At 42.2% G+C, this 20,590-nt stretch overlaps 1 protein-coding gene across 1 annotated transcript in view; it reads left to right on the top strand.

Moving 5' to 3' along the window:
* abcb11a (ATP-binding cassette, sub-family B (MDR/TAP), member 11a) overlaps nucleotides 1–20,590 on the top strand; it is a 36,372-nt gene that overhangs the window by 9,708 nt on the left and 6,074 nt on the right. Inside the window, exons 4-22 of the mRNA XM_063212958.1 lie at nucleotides 5,096–5,183; nucleotides 6,852–7,093; nucleotides 7,386–7,470; nucleotides 8,922–9,055; nucleotides 10,269–10,440; nucleotides 11,348–11,472; nucleotides 11,968–12,142; nucleotides 12,320–12,433; nucleotides 12,596–12,706; nucleotides 12,823–12,948; nucleotides 13,216–13,419; nucleotides 13,763–13,933; nucleotides 14,925–15,135; nucleotides 15,852–15,918; nucleotides 16,105–16,216; nucleotides 16,925–17,092; nucleotides 17,805–17,909; nucleotides 19,491–19,652; nucleotides 20,301–20,504. Of these exons, the coding sequence (XP_063069028.1) occupies nucleotides 5,096–5,183; nucleotides 6,852–7,093; nucleotides 7,386–7,470; nucleotides 8,922–9,055; nucleotides 10,269–10,440; nucleotides 11,348–11,472; nucleotides 11,968–12,142; nucleotides 12,320–12,433; nucleotides 12,596–12,706; nucleotides 12,823–12,948; nucleotides 13,216–13,419; nucleotides 13,763–13,933; nucleotides 14,925–15,135; nucleotides 15,852–15,918; nucleotides 16,105–16,216; nucleotides 16,925–17,092; nucleotides 17,805–17,909; nucleotides 19,491–19,652; nucleotides 20,301–20,504 (2,776 nt within the window). The remainder of the gene's footprint in view (nucleotides 1–5,095; nucleotides 5,184–6,851; nucleotides 7,094–7,385; nucleotides 7,471–8,921; nucleotides 9,056–10,268; nucleotides 10,441–11,347; nucleotides 11,473–11,967; nucleotides 12,143–12,319; nucleotides 12,434–12,595; nucleotides 12,707–12,822; nucleotides 12,949–13,215; nucleotides 13,420–13,762; nucleotides 13,934–14,924; nucleotides 15,136–15,851; nucleotides 15,919–16,104; nucleotides 16,217–16,924; nucleotides 17,093–17,804; nucleotides 17,910–19,490; nucleotides 19,653–20,300; nucleotides 20,505–20,590) is intronic.

Below are 20,590 nucleotides of genomic sequence, written 5' to 3'. Positions count from 1 at the left end.
CAGGAATCATAGTGTCATAATCAGATGTGGCAATTAGGAGGCTGGCAGTTTGAAGTGGTCTGAGGTGATACCTAATGGCTGATAATAACGCTGGTGAAAGGTCAGATTTATTAAGTTAGTGACACAGCGGTTATTGACCTGTCTCTTTCAATGCTGTACTGTACTCAATTACTCAATACAATGAGTTGCTTTTTGTATTGGACATGGGAAGTTAATACAATTAACTATTACAAAATGTACAGACATACTCACAGTCTCTCTCTCTCTCTCTCTCTCTCTCTCTCTCTCTCTCTCTCTCTCTCTCTCTCTCTCTCTCTCTCTCTCTCTCTCTCTCTCACTCACTCACTCACTCACTCACACACACACACACACACACACACACACACACACACACACACACACACACACACACACACACACACACACACACACACACACACACACACGTAATTGCTTAATATTTTTGGCATACTTATTTGCCGGTAAATGTTTTCCTATGAGTTCCATGTCTTGAAACAGACATGAGAGACACACCTGCCTAATAACCCCGCGGTCAGTGACCCAGCTTTATGGCACGCCATTGATAATCCCCAAGAAGATGCAAATGTCACGTTGAGGTGAGCACTTCACTTACACTTCACCCTGTTTTTCTGTAACTGTTTTCATTGGAGCCGCATGTTCAAGATAATATTAATGACAGTGTTCATGTCAAGTGGCAATGTTTTCAATTCAATTCTGATCAGTTCTATTCTATTCAATTCTATTTGATTTCAGTCTTGTTATTCATGTTCATGTTATACTGTATTATTTTCCAAGGATGTCAAACTTAGGCCTGGGGGCCAAATCTGGCCTGCAGAGTCATTTTATTTGGCCCGCGAGATCATTTCAAATGTGTATTACAGTTGGCCCACATACACGATTAATAGCGTAACAAGACTGCGACATGAAATGTGGTGTGTCACAGGAATATGAGTGAGCTCAGGCCAATGAAGTGGCTCACACTCCAGTGTAATGTGTAAATAATATTTTTCTAACCAAGGGTAGCAATTTCCCAATATTTGTTTATAGGTGAATTCCTTTTCCTCTTAGTGAGAAAAATACATGAAATACAACATGTTCATTCTCAATTAGATAAATTAAAACTAGGCTTGGATATGTGACAAGAACTACGGTAACATCAAAAACCCATAGACAAAACAAACAGCAAACATAACAAACAGTCCTAACATCAAACTGTGTACCATTACGCTTCACATCTCCAGACCACAGCGCTGGGGTGGTGACATTTCCACCTCTATTGTTCCTCACAGAGCAACCTAACTTCAGGACCCCATCAGAGTAAATAAACATTTGGGGGTCTACGTCACTGAATGGGGACTTGCTGTATTAAGAGAATATGTTGCCTGTATCATCTCAGACTTTTTTTCTGTTTGAGTTCACAGCAACATTTCGATAAACAGAGGACACCTATTGTCAGATCCTTGTTAAGAGTAGGCCTATGTTCTGCCACACTTTTCCCACACAATTTTAACTCTGTCTCAAGCCTGTTTAGATACTAATAGCAGTGCAAAAACAGTCTAGTTGTATTTGCAGAGTTGTATTAACTTTTTGCCACAGTTCCCTTTAAAATGAACTCATGCATCTACTCTATATGTGGCCTCCTTTAAAGATTAAAATGTGTCAATGTTGAAGATATTTGAATCATAAATTGGCATTAAGATCAATGTGATGTTTAATTTTTTTTAAAATGAGAATGCATCATTAACCACAACCAGCTCACTTTCACTGTGTAGGGAAATACAACAATTTGTTGTTGGTGATGCTAGGGAAAGGTCAGAAGTCCAGAGTTCTGAAATGCTTTAATTTGTGTACCTCCATTTAATGATATACCAGATGCTTTGGATAAATGAACTAACTGAACTCGAGAATTGGACACCATGCTCTCTGACTCTTTAAAAAAGAACATACTGGATTCTAGCTGACACATAATTAGTTTGTAAAATGAGTTTTTTTTTCCAGTTTTATAAATTTCGGAGTAGAATGGCTAGAATCCAACAATGTGTATACACCCCTGGAGCAAAGATTAAAAAAAAAAAAAAAAAACGGTTGGGATACAAATATAAGACAAATCAGGCTTCGCTGGTGGTTCAGCCCATCCTCTGACTCTCCAGGCTGAGGGAGAAGTGCTGTGTACCTTCACCTCTCCTTGGTTTCCTGTTGGGGGGAGAGAGTGTTGTACTGCCTCTTATCAGGCTAATAGCAGGGGAGATAGTGGAGGGAGTGTACAGGTCTTCACTTGCTGATACTGACCAGGTACACACCAACAGCACACTACACTACAGGATCTCACCAGGGAAGGACACAACAGGTAGGCTACGCACTGACTCTAGCAGAGGTGGGCGAATATTTTGGAGCACGGGCCACTCTGGGGTTAGAATATTGACCAAAGGGTCCAGATGTCACAGACAACTTGGCCGTGTCAATAATAGGAAATAGTGTATGCTACTACAATTCTTCAGCTATGCAGTTCTTGCTCATTGTAGTGAAATGTATTCAGATGTACACTACGGTAGCTTACAAGTGCTTCGCAAGGCCCCTATTTAGCCATTTTAAGAATGTTGAGGGACCATATGGATTGGTAGGTATTATATGGATTGGTATTTAGAAGTTTAGAAGTTGTCTTTCTTGTAAAGGCTCTGTGGCTCACATGAATTTGCTTGTAGCCGCATTGCTTGTGGCTGCATGTGGCCCCAGGGCCTGAGTTTGCCCACTTCTGAATTATAGGCATGTGGTTGAGTGTGAGAGAATTTGTAGGCCTAAATATAATTATTTATTTGTGTTTCTCTGTGTGTGTGTGTAAAGGTGCGGTATCATAATCTTATAGTCATAATTAATCATTAATGAATTACGAATAGATAGCCATCAGTGTTATGGGCCATTCATCTCCCTGTTTTACTGTACAAATCATCTTCCATGGGGCAAATCACATTCAAATCCACATACAAATGTCAGCACTGCTACTGGCAAGTTTGAATATCATGCCACCACATACTGTAAGTAGCGTAGCGGTAGTTTAAGATCATCAACGTCATCATTTTACACAGACACAGTTGCAAAATTAAACCCGTTTAAAGGTTCGAATAGTGCTTTAACTCGCTTTAACGCTTATGATGAGCGTTAAAGTCACACCTCTAGAGTCCGACCAATCTGATAATAAGATGACAAGATTACATGTGAGAAGGTCATGTTGCACACAGTCCAATAGTTCAAACTGCAATAAGTTCAGTCATTCAAGCCTTTGGTGTATTGTTTGGGCCTTGTTTGGACACCCTGAGACTACAGAGAAAAAATGGTTAAAGCTTTTTGCTGGATTACTCTGGCCTTCCTCCATAGGACAGCTGTGACAGCTGTGTTAATCAAGGGGGTAACTGAAATAATAGCAGGTTATGAATAATATCTATAGACAAGGCTCTAAATTAACACCAGCCAACCGACCAAATGCTGGTGAAATTTCCGTTTGGCTGGTAAAAAATATCAACAACATTAGTGAGAGTGTGTTTGGCGAATACGATTTACATTTACACTGTACTAGCCATTTTGGCTGGTGCAGATTTTTTTTTTTAGAGCCCTGTCTAATGGATAAGATGCCTGAAGAAAACTGATGATCGAAACATTGCTATATTTTCAATTAATTAAGTCTTTTGTGAGCACTATGCAAATCCTGCCCCCTATTCTAGTGTGGATAATATCTCCCCATAATGGAGTCGAGTAATGTGCTTGTTTTACTTGAGATGAGCTTGAAGACTTGTTGAAAACTTTGATCCATATTGAAGGATTTTTTTCAGTGAGAATGGCCACATGAATGGAAATGTCCATGTGTGTATGAAGTGTCCCTGGTATGTTTAGGAACAAAGTGTACCCTTGTTTCAGCTGCTTGAACTGTCTATAATATCTAATCCCAATTCCTTAACCCGGCTACTTCCTCTGAAAGCATTCTTTCTAAGTCAGTTTGTAATTAATGATGAGGTTTATGCTGTTGTAGTATTTTGTCTATGTGCATGAATATCCCTCTGTGTCTGTTTTTGCAGTATGCTACAGATATCAGTGTGCATACTTTAAATATGATGATGGCCTGTGAACTGTCTGTCTTCGTACATAGCTTGAAACACTGAGATAGTAGATTTTGAAGCTATTTACACATGTATGGATATTTGAAAACGCAGATATTGGCCACTCACTTACATGTAAAAACAAAGTTTTACAACGTGCATCTCAAAACTCCAAAACTAAAATACACCTCTCACAATGCAGTTTTTATTTGTATCCACATTTCACGTTTACACAAAAACGGATAAAAATGTCCACATTTAAAAATACCCACATGTAAGCAGCACCTTAATGTTGAATTAATTGATTTCATCACGAAAAGGCATGACAAATCTTCACATAAGATAAATGCTTTGTTGACATTCCTGATGGACAGACTTCTACAGGTGTGCTAATGCTGTATGCTGTAGTGGTGGCAGCGATCACAGCCTACAGATGAAACAATGGCGAGATAGCTACTACTGTAAATGGACTGACAAAATATCTGTGAATCAGTCATCTGTGAATCATTCCTCAAATGCATTTATGATTACACGTTTACATTGAAAAGAGGCAGGCATTTCTAATATTTGAATATGATCAAAATGCACATTTGCTGCATTCTTTCTCCACTGCGTAGTTATACTGCCATTATAAAACACACCGTATTTTTTTCCATGACTGCATTTGAAAGTGTTAGTTATACACTGTATTCAGTCAGGCTCATGAACGTGTCAGTGGCATACTGTAGCTTTGATTGGCATGGCAATATTTTGAAGGAGGTACTTTAAGTCTTCTGATGTTTGAGTAGTGTGGCCTGGACTGTCACTTAACAGGTTTTTTTTTCTGTTGCAGTTCTCTCCCTCACAGACTTCGTCATGGGGTATGTATAGTGTTCACTTTACTTTTTTGTACTATGTTGTGACCTTATCATACCATGTATAACATTACATGTTTAACAACTTCTTTAGCTGTACAGATGCTTTACAAAGATTAATTTTATGTCCAGGAAAACAAAGGAGAAGGATGAGGAAAAGGAAAAAGAACATGAGAATGGCAAGAAGGAGAAAGTGGTTGGAGTTGGATTTTTTCAACTGGTAAGAACTTTATCTAACACACTTCTGCTGTTATACTGTACGACAGATTCAACCTTCCCACATAAATCGTATTTCAATCAGCCATGTTTGCCAAATTTTATCTTTACATGAAAGTTTACTAAGTACTAAACTAATATTTTCTAGTATGGCCCAAGTACAGTCACTTTTGCAGCTAAAAATGGCTATTTCTGGAAATTCAAAATGGCGGACCATGGAGAAGATTTCCCTTTTCACATATGAAAAGTGAATTTTTTCCAGTCATAATGAATTCTTACAATTTGATGGGGGTGGTAAGTATTCATGAAAAAGGTAACATTAGTGAATCGGTAGCATGAATTCTGGAAATAAGCAACTAAAAATATCACACAGTGTCCCTTTAAGTGATAAATCCCAATTAATTGCACAATCATATCATCCTACAAATGTAAAAAAAAACATCGCTGTCAATTCGACTGCAACCCTGTGTAGCTTTGATTGACTATTTCATGATTATTCATTAAAAAAACACTCTACATCAGTGGGTGTTTCAGTCTTTCGAGATTAGACACCCTCATCAAAGGTGGCCAGCTACACTGAGCCTGAGCTTCTGTCCCCTGCCGAATCCCATGTCAAAGGGACTATGCATTGCAGGGGCGTCCGTCCACTCCTCTGAAACAGGTTTGGAACTGACCGCATACCTTGCTCCGTCATGTAGGCCTACTGAGTGGGAGAGAGGGTGTTGGGTGTGTGGGGGAAGTTAGCGGGTGGGTCCGGATGTTCTTTGAACCCAGTAGGGTTTCTTGTCTTCTTATGATGACCAATTTATTGACCAGCACATGGCTTACTGTGTACATGGGTTAACATGGGGTAACAACACTTGCGGCTACAGTACAGTGAACACACAGGCCAGTAATGCAGTGCCAAACCCGAATGACATGTCAATCAATGCAATTCCGATTTGAGTTGCCAACTGTCCCTTGAAATACGGAATTGTCCCATATTTATAAATAAAAGTACGGGTTCCATATTGAGCTGAAACGGGACGCGAGACGTTAAAATGCAGGAAATTACATCTAATATTCAAGCATTTCCTTTTCTACTTCTGCACTGCCACATGGCAAGACGTCTTTATGATGACCATTTACTGACCATAATGGCTTTGGTGTAACGTCATAATGGTCATGTGTTTAGAGCACCAGCAGTGCAATCCCAAATCAGTATGGCAACTCAAAGAATCAATTGAACTCCAATCCCCTTTGTAGTTCCACTTTGTCATGTGGCAAGGCATCATGTTGATGAGAAATTTGTCATTGTAAACTAGCATATGGCTCATGTTTGATAACTATACACTACAGTGTAGTAGTCTAACAGTGTATGGCAATGCAATCCCATATCGTGTGGCTATGTGTTCACAGTAAATATATATGCCAGCTGGGCAGCTGTGACCTCATGGTTAAGGAGAGGCACTATAGTTCAAAGGGTTGCAGGTTCGAATCCCACCCTTACACTCCCCACACTCTTAAGCAAGGCACCTAACCCCATACTGCTTCAGGGATTTTAACCAATACCCTGTAAATAACTGTAAGCCACTTTGGACGAAAGTGTCAGCTAAGTGTAGTGTAATGTAATAATAATGGCAGCAATGCAATCCCAAGTCTGTATGGCGGCTAAATTTGGAGTCCTTTGCAGTTCCGCTTTGCCACGTGGCAGGACATCGTGATGATGGTGGTGGGGGGTCTGTGTGCCCTGATCCATGGCGCTGCCAGCCCGGTCATGCTCGTCATCTATGGCATGATGGCCGACACATTCGTGGCCTATGAGCTAGAGATGCAAGAACTGACAGACCCCAACAAGACGTGCATCAACAACACCATCACCTGGCTCAATGGATCTATATACCAAACAGCGGACAACACGACTTATTTCTGTGGGTATGTAGTTCATGCTCCTCCTTGTTTTTGATGGAGAGTGAGGAATTTTTTAGCAAAGACATAAAATGGTTAGCAATTGTTGTTGACTTTGGGCTGCTAGCCTCTTAGTGCAGATGGGGTCGCCGGCGGGCCTATTCACCATTTGCTGAAATTACTCCACTACATCAAAACAACATTGCTATGACGGTACCTAAGTAACAGATTAAGACGTTCCAATTTTGGTGAAGCTTATAACAGGCTCTGCGCTAAATTATTAACAGGCTTTACTAATTATTGTTATCCTTGTGTGCAGAGTGGATCTTGAGGCGGAGATGACAGTGTTTGCCTTTTACCTCATTGGTATTGGAGTGGGTGTCTTCATCGTCAGCTATTTCCAAGTAAGTAAGCAGATGATATGATGATGTTGTTTGATGGTGGTGGTGGTAGAGTAGAGTAGAGTAGACTTTATTGTCACTATATAAATATAGCGAGATTATGTTTAGTAGCAACCCACAAATGCCCACCAAATAAAAGATATATTAACAGTAAATAAATATTATATAAAAATCCATAAAAATCCATGTGCATCTCACAGTATCGATAGTCCTGAAGTATTGAGGGGGGGCAGGTGACGAATTGAGTTCAAGAGTCTAATGGCAGTAGGGTAAAAGCTGTCCTTCAATCTCGTAGTGCGGGCACGCAGAGTCCTAAAGCGCCTGCCAGATGGTAGCATGGTGAAGAGCCTGTGACCAGGGTGTGTGTGATCTTTAAGGATGTTTAATGCTCTGTTTGTGCAGCGTGTATGGTGGATCTCCTCAAGTGTGGGTAGTTGGCATCCAATGATTCTCTCTGCTGTTTTAATGATGCGCTGTAACATCTTCTTGTTGTCGTGTGTGCAGCTGGTGTACCAGGATGTAATGCTGTATGTAATTACTGATTCAATTGTACACCTGTAGAAGTTAGTGAGCAGATCTCGTGGTAGCTGGGCCTTCTTTAGAGTGCGAAGGAAATATAGCCTTTGGGATCCCTTTTTAGCCATTGCAGAGGTGTTGGCGCTCCATGACAAGTTTTCGCTGATGTGCACACCCAGGAATCTGAAGCTCTGTACAACCTCCACTGGCTCCTCTCCGATGTTGATGGGTTGGTGGTAGTGGTTGCCCTGGCCACACCGCCTGAAGTCCAGGATCACCTCCTTCGTTTTCTTGGAGTTCAGGGCCAGGTTGTTGTCTTGGCTCCAGCGTGCCAGCTGCTCCACCTCCTCTCTGTAGGCCGTCTCGTTGTTGTCAGAGATCAGGCCAATCACGGTTGTGTCGTCAGCAAATTTAATGATGGTGTTTGTGCTGTGCTTAGGATCACAGTCATGAGTGAAGAGGGAGTACAAAAAAGGGCTCAACACACATCCCTGCGGCGCGCCTGTATTTAGGGTGATGTGTCTTGAAAGATGTTATCCCATGCGTACAGACTGAGGTCTGTCACTGAGGAAGTCCAGTATCCATCTGCAGACATGGGGACTGAAGCCGAGGTTGTACAGCTTAGTGGCCAGCTTGATAGGGGGAATGGTGTTAAAAGCGGAGCTGTAGTCAATGAACAGCATTCGCACATAGCTGGTGATGATGAAATAACTATTCTGCTTAATCTTAGTGATGAAGCTGAAAATCTGTATTTTGTAATCAACATCTATATCTTTATGATTTATTAGCCTATATTCTATTAGGCCATTATTTTCTTTTCTCACCACTCTTCGCCCCTATAGTCACAAAACATTTTTTTTCAATGACATCCTTATTGTTGATCTCAGAACAACCTATTTTAGTTCATCAGTGCCCTCCCAAATGTTGTCTGGTTTCAGATTGCCTTGTGGGTTACTGCTGCGGCCAGGCAAATCCAAAAAATACGAAAGGTCTATTTCCGCAAGATAATGCAGATGGAGATCGGTTGGTTTGACTGCAACTCCGTCGGCGAATTGAACACAAGGATATCTGAGTAGGTTGTGCTCTGCTCCATGCCTATAGTCTGGAAACATTGGAACCTCACAATTTTCTCTTGTTTTTACAAAACTCAAATCCACTACCGTTTAACAACATTCCAGTGTGGCCAAATGTACGACAATTATGATATTTGTAGCATAATTTCATTCTCTATACGATCAAAGACACGATATACGATAATTTCAGTGTTTTTTCATTCAGTTCATTTAGTTGCCTTGAAGGAACCATTTCATTTGTGTAGGCCTATGTTAAATTCCTCCCAAAACCCTCCAAAACGATAATTTGAGGTTTTGGTATGGTCCATCTGGCAACCCTGCAACATTTTATCTTTCTTGTCTACAGTTTTATAAGATCAAATTCATAACCATTGTAATTTGTCTTGGCTAATGCCGCATGGCTCACAACATTCTCATGGCGTCCTGTCCACATTTGCAGTGTGTAATAGCCCAACCGTATCTCACTCATTTCGTGAAGTATTCACGAAAAAAAATGGATTAATTTTGGTGGTGCATTCACGTTATTTCCCGCCTTTCGTAAAGTCTTCACGAAAATAATAGATTCATTTTCACGCTGCCTATTCACTTGAATTGCCCGACTGTTGCCTAGCGACCCACTAATTTGATGCCCTTTCGGTAGCCTACCGTCACATGGTAATCAAACATTTCAAACAAGCAATTTATAGGCTTAGGTTTAGGGTCAAGGTAAGGGTTAAGGTTAGGGTTAAGGTTAGGGTTAGGGTTAGGTTTAGGGTTAAGTAGGGTTAAGGTTAGGGTTAGGTTTAGATTTAGGTTTAGGTTTAGGGGACATAAGGCGTAAGTACCGAAAGGGCGTCGAATTAGTGAGTCCCGAGTGTATCAGCAGTGTTCTGTCAGCACCCCCTCCCTGCCCCTGCAGACGTTTGGATAACCATAGCAGCAGTGGGGCAATTCAAGTGAATAGGCAGCGTGAAAATTAATCTATTATTTTCGTGAAGACTTTACGAAAGGCGGGCAATAACGTGAATGCACCACGAAAATTAATATATTATTTTCGTGAAGACTTTATGAAAGGCGTGAGATAGGGCTCAATAGCGACATTTCAGTCAATTGACCTACTGCTTGAAGAAGGTCAGTAGAACGAAACATTGCTATTAAACTGATGTCTTGACTAATGCAGCATCGCTCATGACCTTCTCATGGCGTCCTGTATTTCCCTGTGTGTGTCTCCAGTGATATCAACAAGATCAACAGTGCCATAGCTGACCAGGTGGCCATCTTCATCGAGAGGCTGGCCACCTTCATCTTCGGCTTCACCGTGGGCTTCATCGGGGGCTGGAAGCTCACCCTGGTCATCATAGCAGTCAGTCCTCTCATCGGCCTGGGGGCCGGGTTGCTGGCTCTGGTGAGACTCGTGTCATTTTGATAGACTTGCATAAAGTAGCCTCGGCTAGAAGTAGAAGTACTCTTACAGATGTAATTACAACACTAGTAATATGATATAACATAGTTAGTTGAAAACAGGTAATATTACACCACTAGTCTTGTAATTACATTTGTTAGAGTAGGCCTACTACTGCTTCTAGGCTACTTGATAATATAGGTATTTGATAATATGGCTAACTTTCGTTGGTGTCCGTAGATATGTATTGTCTGTCCGTCTGTCTGTCTCTCTGCTTGGCTGTCTGTCTGCCTCCCCACCTTGTCAGCGTAGCTTTATAAAAGATATGTTTCAAAACTTCTCATCCAAGTGAGTAGACTATGTGACACTGTGGCGTCATCAATTCACTTCAAGCTGTTGGCTGGTTTGTCTGTGGTTTCATGGTTTGGGCTGATGGGTGACTACATGTTTCTGAGACGATAAAGCTCCTATCCACTTTTGCAGTGTGCAATAGCGACGTTTCAGTCAATTGACCTGCTGCTTGAAGAATTATTATAATTATTATTACTATTAAAACCCCTTAGTGCAGCACTATGGCTCTCTGAAATGTCTTAGCAATGTTGTTATGATGTACTTTAGCATTTTCAGCAAGTGAATAGGGTCGCCGGCGACCCCTGCTGCAGTAAGAGGCTACGCACTCCAAATGTGGACAGTGTGCAGGAGTTTTCTTGTCTCTAACGTTGGCGACCCAGGAGTTCCTCCCTGATGCACTTGGCCAAAGAATTCTACATGAAAACATGTTTCCCAAATGTGTTTTGGTCTCAAGGATGTAGGGAGTATAACAGAGTGGGAAGTACAATTAATATTTGCTTTGATTTCACAGTTTGAGCTAACATAGACGTACACGTTTCGACTGTATTTTGGTCTGTAGGCTGTAGGCAGTCTAACTGGTCGGGAGTTGAAGGCCTACGCCAAAGCCGGAGCTGTTGCAGACGAGGTGCTTTACTCCATTAGGACCGTCGCAGCCTTTGGTGGGGAGGACAAGGAAGTGGAGAGGTACTTGTGTGCTGAGAGGTGTAAAACACTTGTCTGTGCAAATACAGTAAACAGCTTTCCATGTAACTTGCTAATGCACATTGTACATTAGTCCCAAGTGTGCAAATAAGAAATCCTTACAGAAATGCACACTACTGTAAACGTGGGGTACTAAAATGGGCAATTGCAGGTACTATATGTCCCACATTATTAGACATAATGGCAATACATTAAACAATATCCCCATGTCTGGTATTCCCACTTTTGGACATGAACAGCACTTGGGAGCAATTACCGCCCTGTATGTGTAAAACCCTTGAACTTTAGATCACTAGATTAGATTCTTTATTGTTCCATAGGTATATTTGTTTTCATATCAAACAGGTCAATTCCATCAGGATCAACACTAGTCTGATCTTTTGTGATTAGGGTGCTTTGGGGGTGAAATAATTGTCACAAGGGTTCATTCAGGGCAGAATGTTTGTGAGGCATGATGGATCTTCTGCCCCTCCACAGGTATGACCATAACCTGGGGGAGGCCCAGGCGTGGGGAGTGAAGAAGGGCACCATCACGGGCATGTTCCAGGGCTACCTCTGGTGCATCATCTTCCTCGCTTACGCCCTCGCTTTCTGGTACGGTTCCCAGTTAGTCCTGGACACTAAGGAGCTCACACCCGGAAGCCTTATGCAGGTTGGTACATTGAAAAACAGTTTTTTGTTTGTGTTTGTACTGTACTATTGAGCAGTAGAACTCCATTCAGTTGCTCATCCCCTTGTTCCTGTGTCACTTGCACCTCTACGTTGACCCAATTCTTGATCCGTTGGATGCGGTTCAATTTATTTCCAAACTTGTGCTGTGTTTCCACAGGTCCTCTTTGGTGTTTTGTTGGGCGCGATGAACATCGGCATGGCCTCCACGTGCCTCGAGGCCTTCACGTCTGGCTGTGCGGCGGCCAAAAGCATATTTGACACCATAGATAGGGTGAGGAGATAGGATCTGCTGTCTGTCACACGCAAGCTTGAGGGAGTTTTTTTTGTTGTTGTTGTCAGTCTGTGCCAGCTAATCAATAGCCTTCTGTAAATGATTAATCACTTTGTACAATGACACCTCTTCACTTCTACCCTTATTTCTTTCTTGCCCCAGGAGCCAGAGATCGATTGTTTCTCTGAGGCCGGGCACAAACTGGAGAAAGTGAAAGGAGACATTGAATTCCACAATGTAGATTTTAACTACCCCTCACGACCCGATGTCAAGGTGTGTTCTGTTTGCTTTCTTCAGCTGCCATGCCTTTGAGGATGGCCTCATTTGAACCACACATTACAAAAAGGCTTGACATCCCTAACTGTCTATTTGCTCTTCCTGAAATGTAGATTTTGGACAGCTTGAGTATGGTAATAAAAGCAGGAGAGACAACGGCGTTTGTTGGCCCCAGTGGCTCAGGAAAGAGTACCACCATTCAGCTGATGCAGAGATTCTACAACCCGCTGCAGGGAATGGTAATGAATTTATTGACATTTTATACTCCTCCTGTTACACCAACCACAAGTTGTCATGTAAACAAAAACCCTGCATCACCTTTTGTTATAAAGCCCTCGTAACCTGCAGTCTGAATATGGCAATGTAATATAGCGGTTATTGAAAATTCACACACACGCATGCACACATGCTCATACGCCCACACACATTTACTTATGACACAGTAAATTTTGTCCGTTTCAAGTGTGGTTCTTCCTTGCCTTACTTCTCTCCACTCCCCACCTCAGGTGAGCCTGGACGGCCATGACATCGGGAGTCTGAACGTGCCGTGGCTGCGCTCCCTCATCGGCATCGTGGAGCAGGAGCCGGTGCTCTTCGCCACCACCATCACCGAGAACATCCGCTACGGCAGGCCCGGCGTCACCATGGAGGAGATCATCGAAGCCACCAAGCAGGCCAACGCTTACAACTTCATCATGGAGCTACCACAGGTGAACATAGTGGAAAACTACAAGCTTAGATTTTATTTGTTAAGTGTAGGGAAGTGTGTCAAATGCTTGTTGTATTCCATTTATTAATTCAACAGCATTAATTGAGAAAATCTAGTTCCACGTGTTCTAAATCCAAACTTCGTTCTGCCTGTAAAGTTGCAGGTAAATAATGAACCACCTAGCTTCTCTGCATGGCTGAGGAGTTGTCTGCAAAAATTGTGAATGGATAGAATAATCTCTCCAATTGCTGGAATGTGTCTAGTCTAGTATAAGATGCTATATCAGCCCACATTACAGTAATGTTTTGCTTTTAATTTGACGCCTTTTGTGCGTATGGACACAGACATTTGACACTCTGGTGGGTGAGGGAGGAGGTCAGATGAGTGGTGGTCAGAAGCAGAGGATTGCCATTGCTCGGGCGCTGGTCAGGAACCCCCGCATCCTGCTACTGGACATGGCCACCTCCGCCTTGGACAACCAGAGCGAGGCAGTGGTACAGGAGGCTCTGGATAAGGTCAGTATACATACAGCTCAGTGATTCAGGAATATTTGGAAAAGGTGGATGTGGCACTCAGTGGTCCAGGATGCACTCACAGTCGCCACGTTTAGGCTACATGAAGTTTTTAATTCCGAATTCTGTGTTCACATGATGTTTTCAAAGTGGAATTAAGTTTTATTCAGAATTAAATCATGTTAATTCTGAATCTAATATCTTATGTAAACGAGGCCAGTGTTCCAGGTGTATACGGATAAGGTGGCTGGACTGAAGGCCAACTTCCCTACATTGGCAAAGTGCAGTAGTATGTACATATTTTGTCATAATTGAGATGAGACTGAACATAGTCTTCATTACACCTCCTTTATCATGTGACAAAGCCTTATGGTCCACATGTTTCCCATTTTAGAGACATACTGTAGCTATTCAAATTTGCAGTAACTACAATCTCCATCCGAACAGCAAGGCTTTGAAGCCATTTTTTCTCAATGTTGCCGTAGTTAGTTCACTTTGGCTTTGAAGAGCAGTATACAGCTCAGTGGTGCGGAGTCTTTGGCTGAGGTGATTGAACTGTACAGCTCAGGGCATCAGAAAGTAACAACAAGGCCACATGAGGAATTGAAATGAAAGTTTAGTTTAATTCTCTTTTGAAATCCTATAGCCTACATACACTGTGAGACAAGAATAGAGTGATAGTATAAAAAAGGGCAAACGAGATACTATTTTGAAGGGATACAGGTGACATAAGGCATTGAGTAAATAGTGATGATGATAGAATATGGATGATGACAGTAGATAAAATTTACTTATGGATTTTTACTGTACATGCAGTGGATTTGGCAGTGTTACTTCAATATCCTACTTCAGAGAGTAGGACCAAAGTAGAAGAATGTTACATTCAAGTCTCTAAGAGATTAATTAACTCTGAATTGAACACTGCCAAATTTACTCAAATAACACACTAAATGAATTCTGCCCCCACTTCCACTTCCCCACCCCATCCCCTCAGGCCCGTTTGGGGAGAACCACCATCACCATTGCACATCGCCTCTCCACCATCCGCAACGCCGACGTCATCGTGGGCTTCGAGCATGGGAAGGCGGTGGAGCGAGGCCTTCACGCCGACCTGATGGAGCGCAAGGGCGTCTACTTCACCCTGGTGACGCTACAGAACCAGGGCCAGGAGCAGGAGCAGGCCCCGGGCACGGAGAAGAGCAGCCGTGAGCAATACTACTACTACTACTACTACTACTACTACTACTACTACTACTACTAATAATAATAATAATAGTTATACATTTTATTTGTAGCACATTTCATGATACCCAATGACACTTTACAGTGCACAATGTTAGAGTAGTAGCTTGTTAATGCAGTAGTAAGAGGGATAGTAAAACAGAAGAAAGAAACAAAGGTCAGTAATACATGTAAAAGTCAAGTCATAGCAGCATACAAAAGTTAGTAATGCAAATTAAAAGGCACAGCAGCATCAAAAGCAAGATAAAATAAAATAAATAAGGTAAAATAAAACTATATAAGTTATCATCGTTAAGGGTGAGTTCTGAGCATGGATTTGAACGCAGAGAAGGAAGTGCAATGGCCCGGTGAAAGTGGGAGTTTGTTTCATAGTTTAGGACAAGGCACACTAAATGCCCTGTCACTCATGGATGTGGGATGAACAGAAGGAGTGTGTCAGAGGAGAGTAAAGTTGTGGGTAGTTATGGGTTTAGGTCAGGAGACTAGGGAAGTATGTGGGTGCTAGATTGTGTTGGGCCTTGTAAACAATCAGGAGGAGGTGAATGTGAAATTGAACAGGATGCCAGTGTAATTGAAGGAAGGGTAAGATCATATGAATGGACATTTGGAGGTTATGTGGAGTGGAAGTTGGGTAGGTCAATTGATGATGTGCCCTGAACAAATTGATTTATGATTTCAGCACCTGAAAATGGGAAAACCAAGGTGACGTTGGAGAGGGAGAAGACCCTGAGCCAAAGAAGGTCAAGGTGAGTAGAAAATATTTGAATTGTATTGTGTTCCACTATTGTAAATAATTAATAATTTTGGCAAAAAGAATATAATAGGACTATTTTTAATATCATTTAAGCCTTTAATAACCTTTAAATTCCTCTAAATATTTAAACTTGGATCGACATAGTGACGTATTGTGCTGTTTTTAATATGATTTCCAGTTCAATAAGAAAAAGGTCCTTCCGTCGGAAACGAACATTGTCACAGAAATCTGAGGACTACATCCCAGATGCCATATCTGGACAGCTTCGCATCGACAAAGATATTTATGAGGTAGACCTAAACGGCTTCCCTTTAGTTGTTGTATGATGTGTGGATGTAGCCTAATGCATCAGACACTTTTACTTTGCATATAGCTGAAGTGAAATGCAATAAAGTGCTGGGACTAGTCTGCAGTAGCCATTATTTTTCCTATTATTAAACAGTGTGTAATGTAGGGTTTCATATTCACTGGCAGGTGAGAAACCTGATGCAGAAAAATGTCTTTTAATAGTCATAGTTTGTTTCATTGGTCTTCATATTATTTACCAGTGTGTGTTTTATTAATCAGTGTTAGATTATTCATATCCATAGACAGCTGAGGAATCAGACACAGAGGAGTGTCTCTAACAATAACAATATTGTCCTTTTTGCTATAATTGAACTGTTTGTGATATTTTACTCTACATTTACCAGTTTGTGACATTTTTTTTTAATTCTTTAACCTCTTGAGTCTTTTAGTTGAACACTGTACTGTACAGCGTTTTGACCAGTTCTCACTGTTTCAAATGTGCTATATAAAGTAATCTTACATACTTACTTACTATTTCTAATATAAAATATATTTTTGGGGCTTTTTAGCCTTCATTTTTCACAAGAGGACAGTGAAGGTGAGACAGGACGTTAGCTGAGAGAGAGAGAGAGAGAGATGGGGAAGGCTCGCCAGTGTAACAGCCACAGCTGGGACACTTACTTACTATTTCACATCATATTCGTCTGCAGGCAGATGAGGAGTCAGACGTGGAGGAGTATGTGGAGCCAGCGCCAGTGGGCCGCATCCTGAAGTACAACTCCTCCGAGTGGCCCTACCTACTAATAGGCTCCCTCGGGGCCGCCATCAACGGCTCTGTCAACCCTATGTATGCTGTACTGATGAGCCAGGTCATAGGGGTGAGACCTCATTACTCTCTATATCCTGTCCTTAACATTGTCATCGTCTTCATTGCTGTCACCGTCAGTGGTCACTCGAAATGAGGATGACTGTCCTCTACGAGCATTGTAATAATTTGAATTCTCTTCTTAGAGACCTGATTAAGACCTTGCAGGTCGTACGTAACATTGTGCCATTTATTCACTGAATACTGTAAATCACAGCAAGTGCCTAAAAGTTCTGTGAATAACTTAAATGTTCTGGGAAGAACCTCAAGGTTCCCTAGCTAAGTGGGCCATTAGGGGTACTTTCACAGTGATAATTGACAGGTTCCTCAAATAACCTTTGGGTTCCTGGGTTCTTAGATGAACCGAACCTTCCAGAAAAAAGCAGGGTTCTTTTCAGAACCATTTTGTCACATGATGGTTCCTCTGAGAACTTTTGGGGTTCCTCCACACTGGCTGGCTGAATGGGGAAATGTTTTCCTTTGTATCGTTCAGGGTTATTCAATGATGGTTCTCCCGGTTACTGTAAATCAGTTAATTTCAAATGTCTCTGAACAGATTTGTTGCTACATGTAGAGCATAGCATAGTAAGCTGTGTACTGTATTCTTGTTTTGTCCCATCATCGCCATTGTGAGTACATATGAATGTATGTGTAATTCACACTGGGACAGTGGCAATAAAAGGTTTTCTGTTTTTCCCATCTCTACTCTGATCTGATCCATGAAGTCGTTCGGCCTTGAAGACCCGGAGCAGACGAAGAAGGAGATTAATGGGATATGTTTGGTGTTCGTCGCTGTGGCTGGCATCAGCTTCGTTTCACAGTTTTTACAGGTATTCCACTCCCTTGGTACTCTACCCCAATATCCTTATGAGCGTAAGTTTATGAATGGTTGTGACATGTCACTCACAACCAATATTCAGGGGATATGTACTAGTCCCTACCCAGGTTTTTTTGCCATTTTATTTCAATGTAGCAAAAATCTATAGGCCTATTAATTCATTATTTCAATATATACTATGTAGTGGTATTATTAATTTAAAAAAAGAGAAAAAAGAACGGACACAAGAAATTATTTCTCCACCATGACAGTAAGTACAGTGTGACCAGAAGTTAAATATTCATCCAACTGCACCCAGAAGTCAAATATTTAGGCTATCTATCAAGCAAGGCAAATGTTGCATCTTCAGTGTTTCACTAAGTGTAGGCCTCCCCTCCTTTTTTTGCAAGTTTTAACTATCTGTAGAGTTAACTCAGCCAACTAGATCAAGCCCTGGCAGATGCCAGAAAGCTTCAGGACATGGGGCAATAATGTACATTCATGGCCGTAGCGAGCTTTGAGTCAAGTCAAGTCAAGTCAAGTCAAGTCAAGTCAAGTCAAGTCAAGTCAATCTTGAACTGTAGGTCTAGTTTTATATTGGTATGAAGTTGTCCCTATCAAAGCTCAAACCAAACTTACGCCCTTGATCCAGTCTTCTTCACACATACAGTACATGGGTATACCATCCATGCACAGACACAAACACCAGACCTAACTAGCAAACTTGCACAACGTGCAAACACACATACACACACACACATACGTACACACACGAACACACACACACACACACACACCCACACACACACACACACACACACACACACACACACACACACACACACACACACACACACACACACACACACACACACACACACACACACACACACACACACACACACACATAGAGGTCAGATATTGCAATACATCTGTGTGCGTGTCTGTGGGTCATCTGTAGGGGGCAACAAACACACAAACAGCCTGACCTGACCTAGGTCAGGACTCTTATCTCTCCTTGGAGGACAAGCAATGTCTCCCTCCCAATTACCACTGGCACCTGGAGGTGTTTTTCACTTGCTTTGGGACAGTGCGAGGCCGTCCCTGGGACAGTTTGAGTTATGGCTCAGAGTGGGGTGATAAGCTATCCAGTGCCCACCCCTCCCCTTAATCTTCAACGCGTCCTCTGGTTCTTTCTGCTACCCACCCCTACCCCCCACCCCCCTCCCCCCGGTTCATGTGATACAATGTCTTGTCTCCACTGCTTAAGCTATATATGAGGTTTTTTTGTTCTATGTCTTGATGTTGTAATGTTTGCAATGTGGAGCTATGGAATCTTTTTTCTCCTCATCCTTACCCAATGTTGTTTAACACTTGACCAAGATGGCGGCGCGCAGAGTCGCAGCGGCCCGGAGTACTAAACTTTGTAATAGCTTGAAAACCTGCTGCTACTAAGTATTGTACCCAAAAAACACAATTTCGATGCCTTTTTGACAATGACAATAAATTCTTGAATCTTGAAACATGAAGCACATCTAGCTTAGACCAGGGGGCAGGCTGCAGTCTCTGATAGCTCTTGTTGTCTGTTGAAAAGGGGTTCTCCTTTGCCAAGTCTGGGGAGCTGCTGACGCGGAGGCTGAGGAAGATGGGCTTCCAGTCCATCCTGAAGCAGGACATCGGCTGGTTTGATGACCCGAAGAACAGCCCCGGGGCTCTGACCACCAGACTGGCCAGCGATGCTGCCATGGTGCAGGGGGTGAGTGGACGTGACTAGGTAGCCTCTCTTACTGCAAATGTGCCCGTCAACGTTTCACTCCTTGCTGAAAACACTCAACTACATCATTTGTAACATTGCTTTGCCAATGCACCGATTAAGACTTCATCATTATCATTTTGATGACAATAAGTAGTCTGGTGAACCAGCGCCACCCGCTGGACGGCAAAATGTTTTGTCTACGGGTGGGTCTGGCCTCGCATAATGATTCAATGAAGCCAGAATGCCATGAATCTGGCAAGCCAATTACAACGCAAAGATGTGTTTTGAATCAAAGCTGGCAGGGTTTTGAGGGAAGGTTGTTCTCATCAACAATCTTCGGATGTATTATGCATCGAGGCCAGACTAAATTAGACATCCACATTTAGTCTGGTTTATCAGGCTAGACAATAAGTCTATAACAGAGGCTCGGGGTTAACAGGTTGTCAATTAATTAGTGGGTTATGGTGAATCAGAATGGAGCAATTTTCTCTCAAAGTATGCAACCCCCCCAAAAGACATAAAAAGTGTATTGTTCTGTAAATGAGTCCAAATTGTGTACTTAGTTCTACTGTGGTGTTAAAAAAGTCAATTTAACACTACTCCAGCATGAGTTGCTAATCGTTCTTCTGTCTTCTCTGTGCATGGCAGGCCACGGGGTCCCAGATTGGCATGATCGTGAACTCCATCACCAACATCTTTGCCTCCCTGGTGATCGCCTTCTTCTTCAGCTGGAAGCTGACTCTGGTGGTTGTCTGCTTCCTGCCCCTGATTGGCCTGTCTGGAGCCTTCCAGGCCAGGATGCTCACCGGGTTCGCCAAAGAAGACAAGAAGGCGATGGAGGACGCAGGACAGGTACCAATGCTGACATTTGCAAAGAGGCAATACCATTACGATGCTCTTTGAATACTCTTGTGTTAAATTTCATCAAATCTACCACT

This window comes from Engraulis encrasicolus, chromosome 13 (assembly GCF_034702125.1).
Source record: "Engraulis encrasicolus isolate BLACKSEA-1 chromosome 13, IST_EnEncr_1.0, whole genome shotgun sequence".
NCBI classification, from domain to species: Eukaryota; Metazoa; Chordata; class Actinopteri; order Clupeiformes; family Engraulidae; genus Engraulis; species Engraulis encrasicolus.
This window is presented reverse-complemented; position numbering and strand designations above follow the sequence as displayed.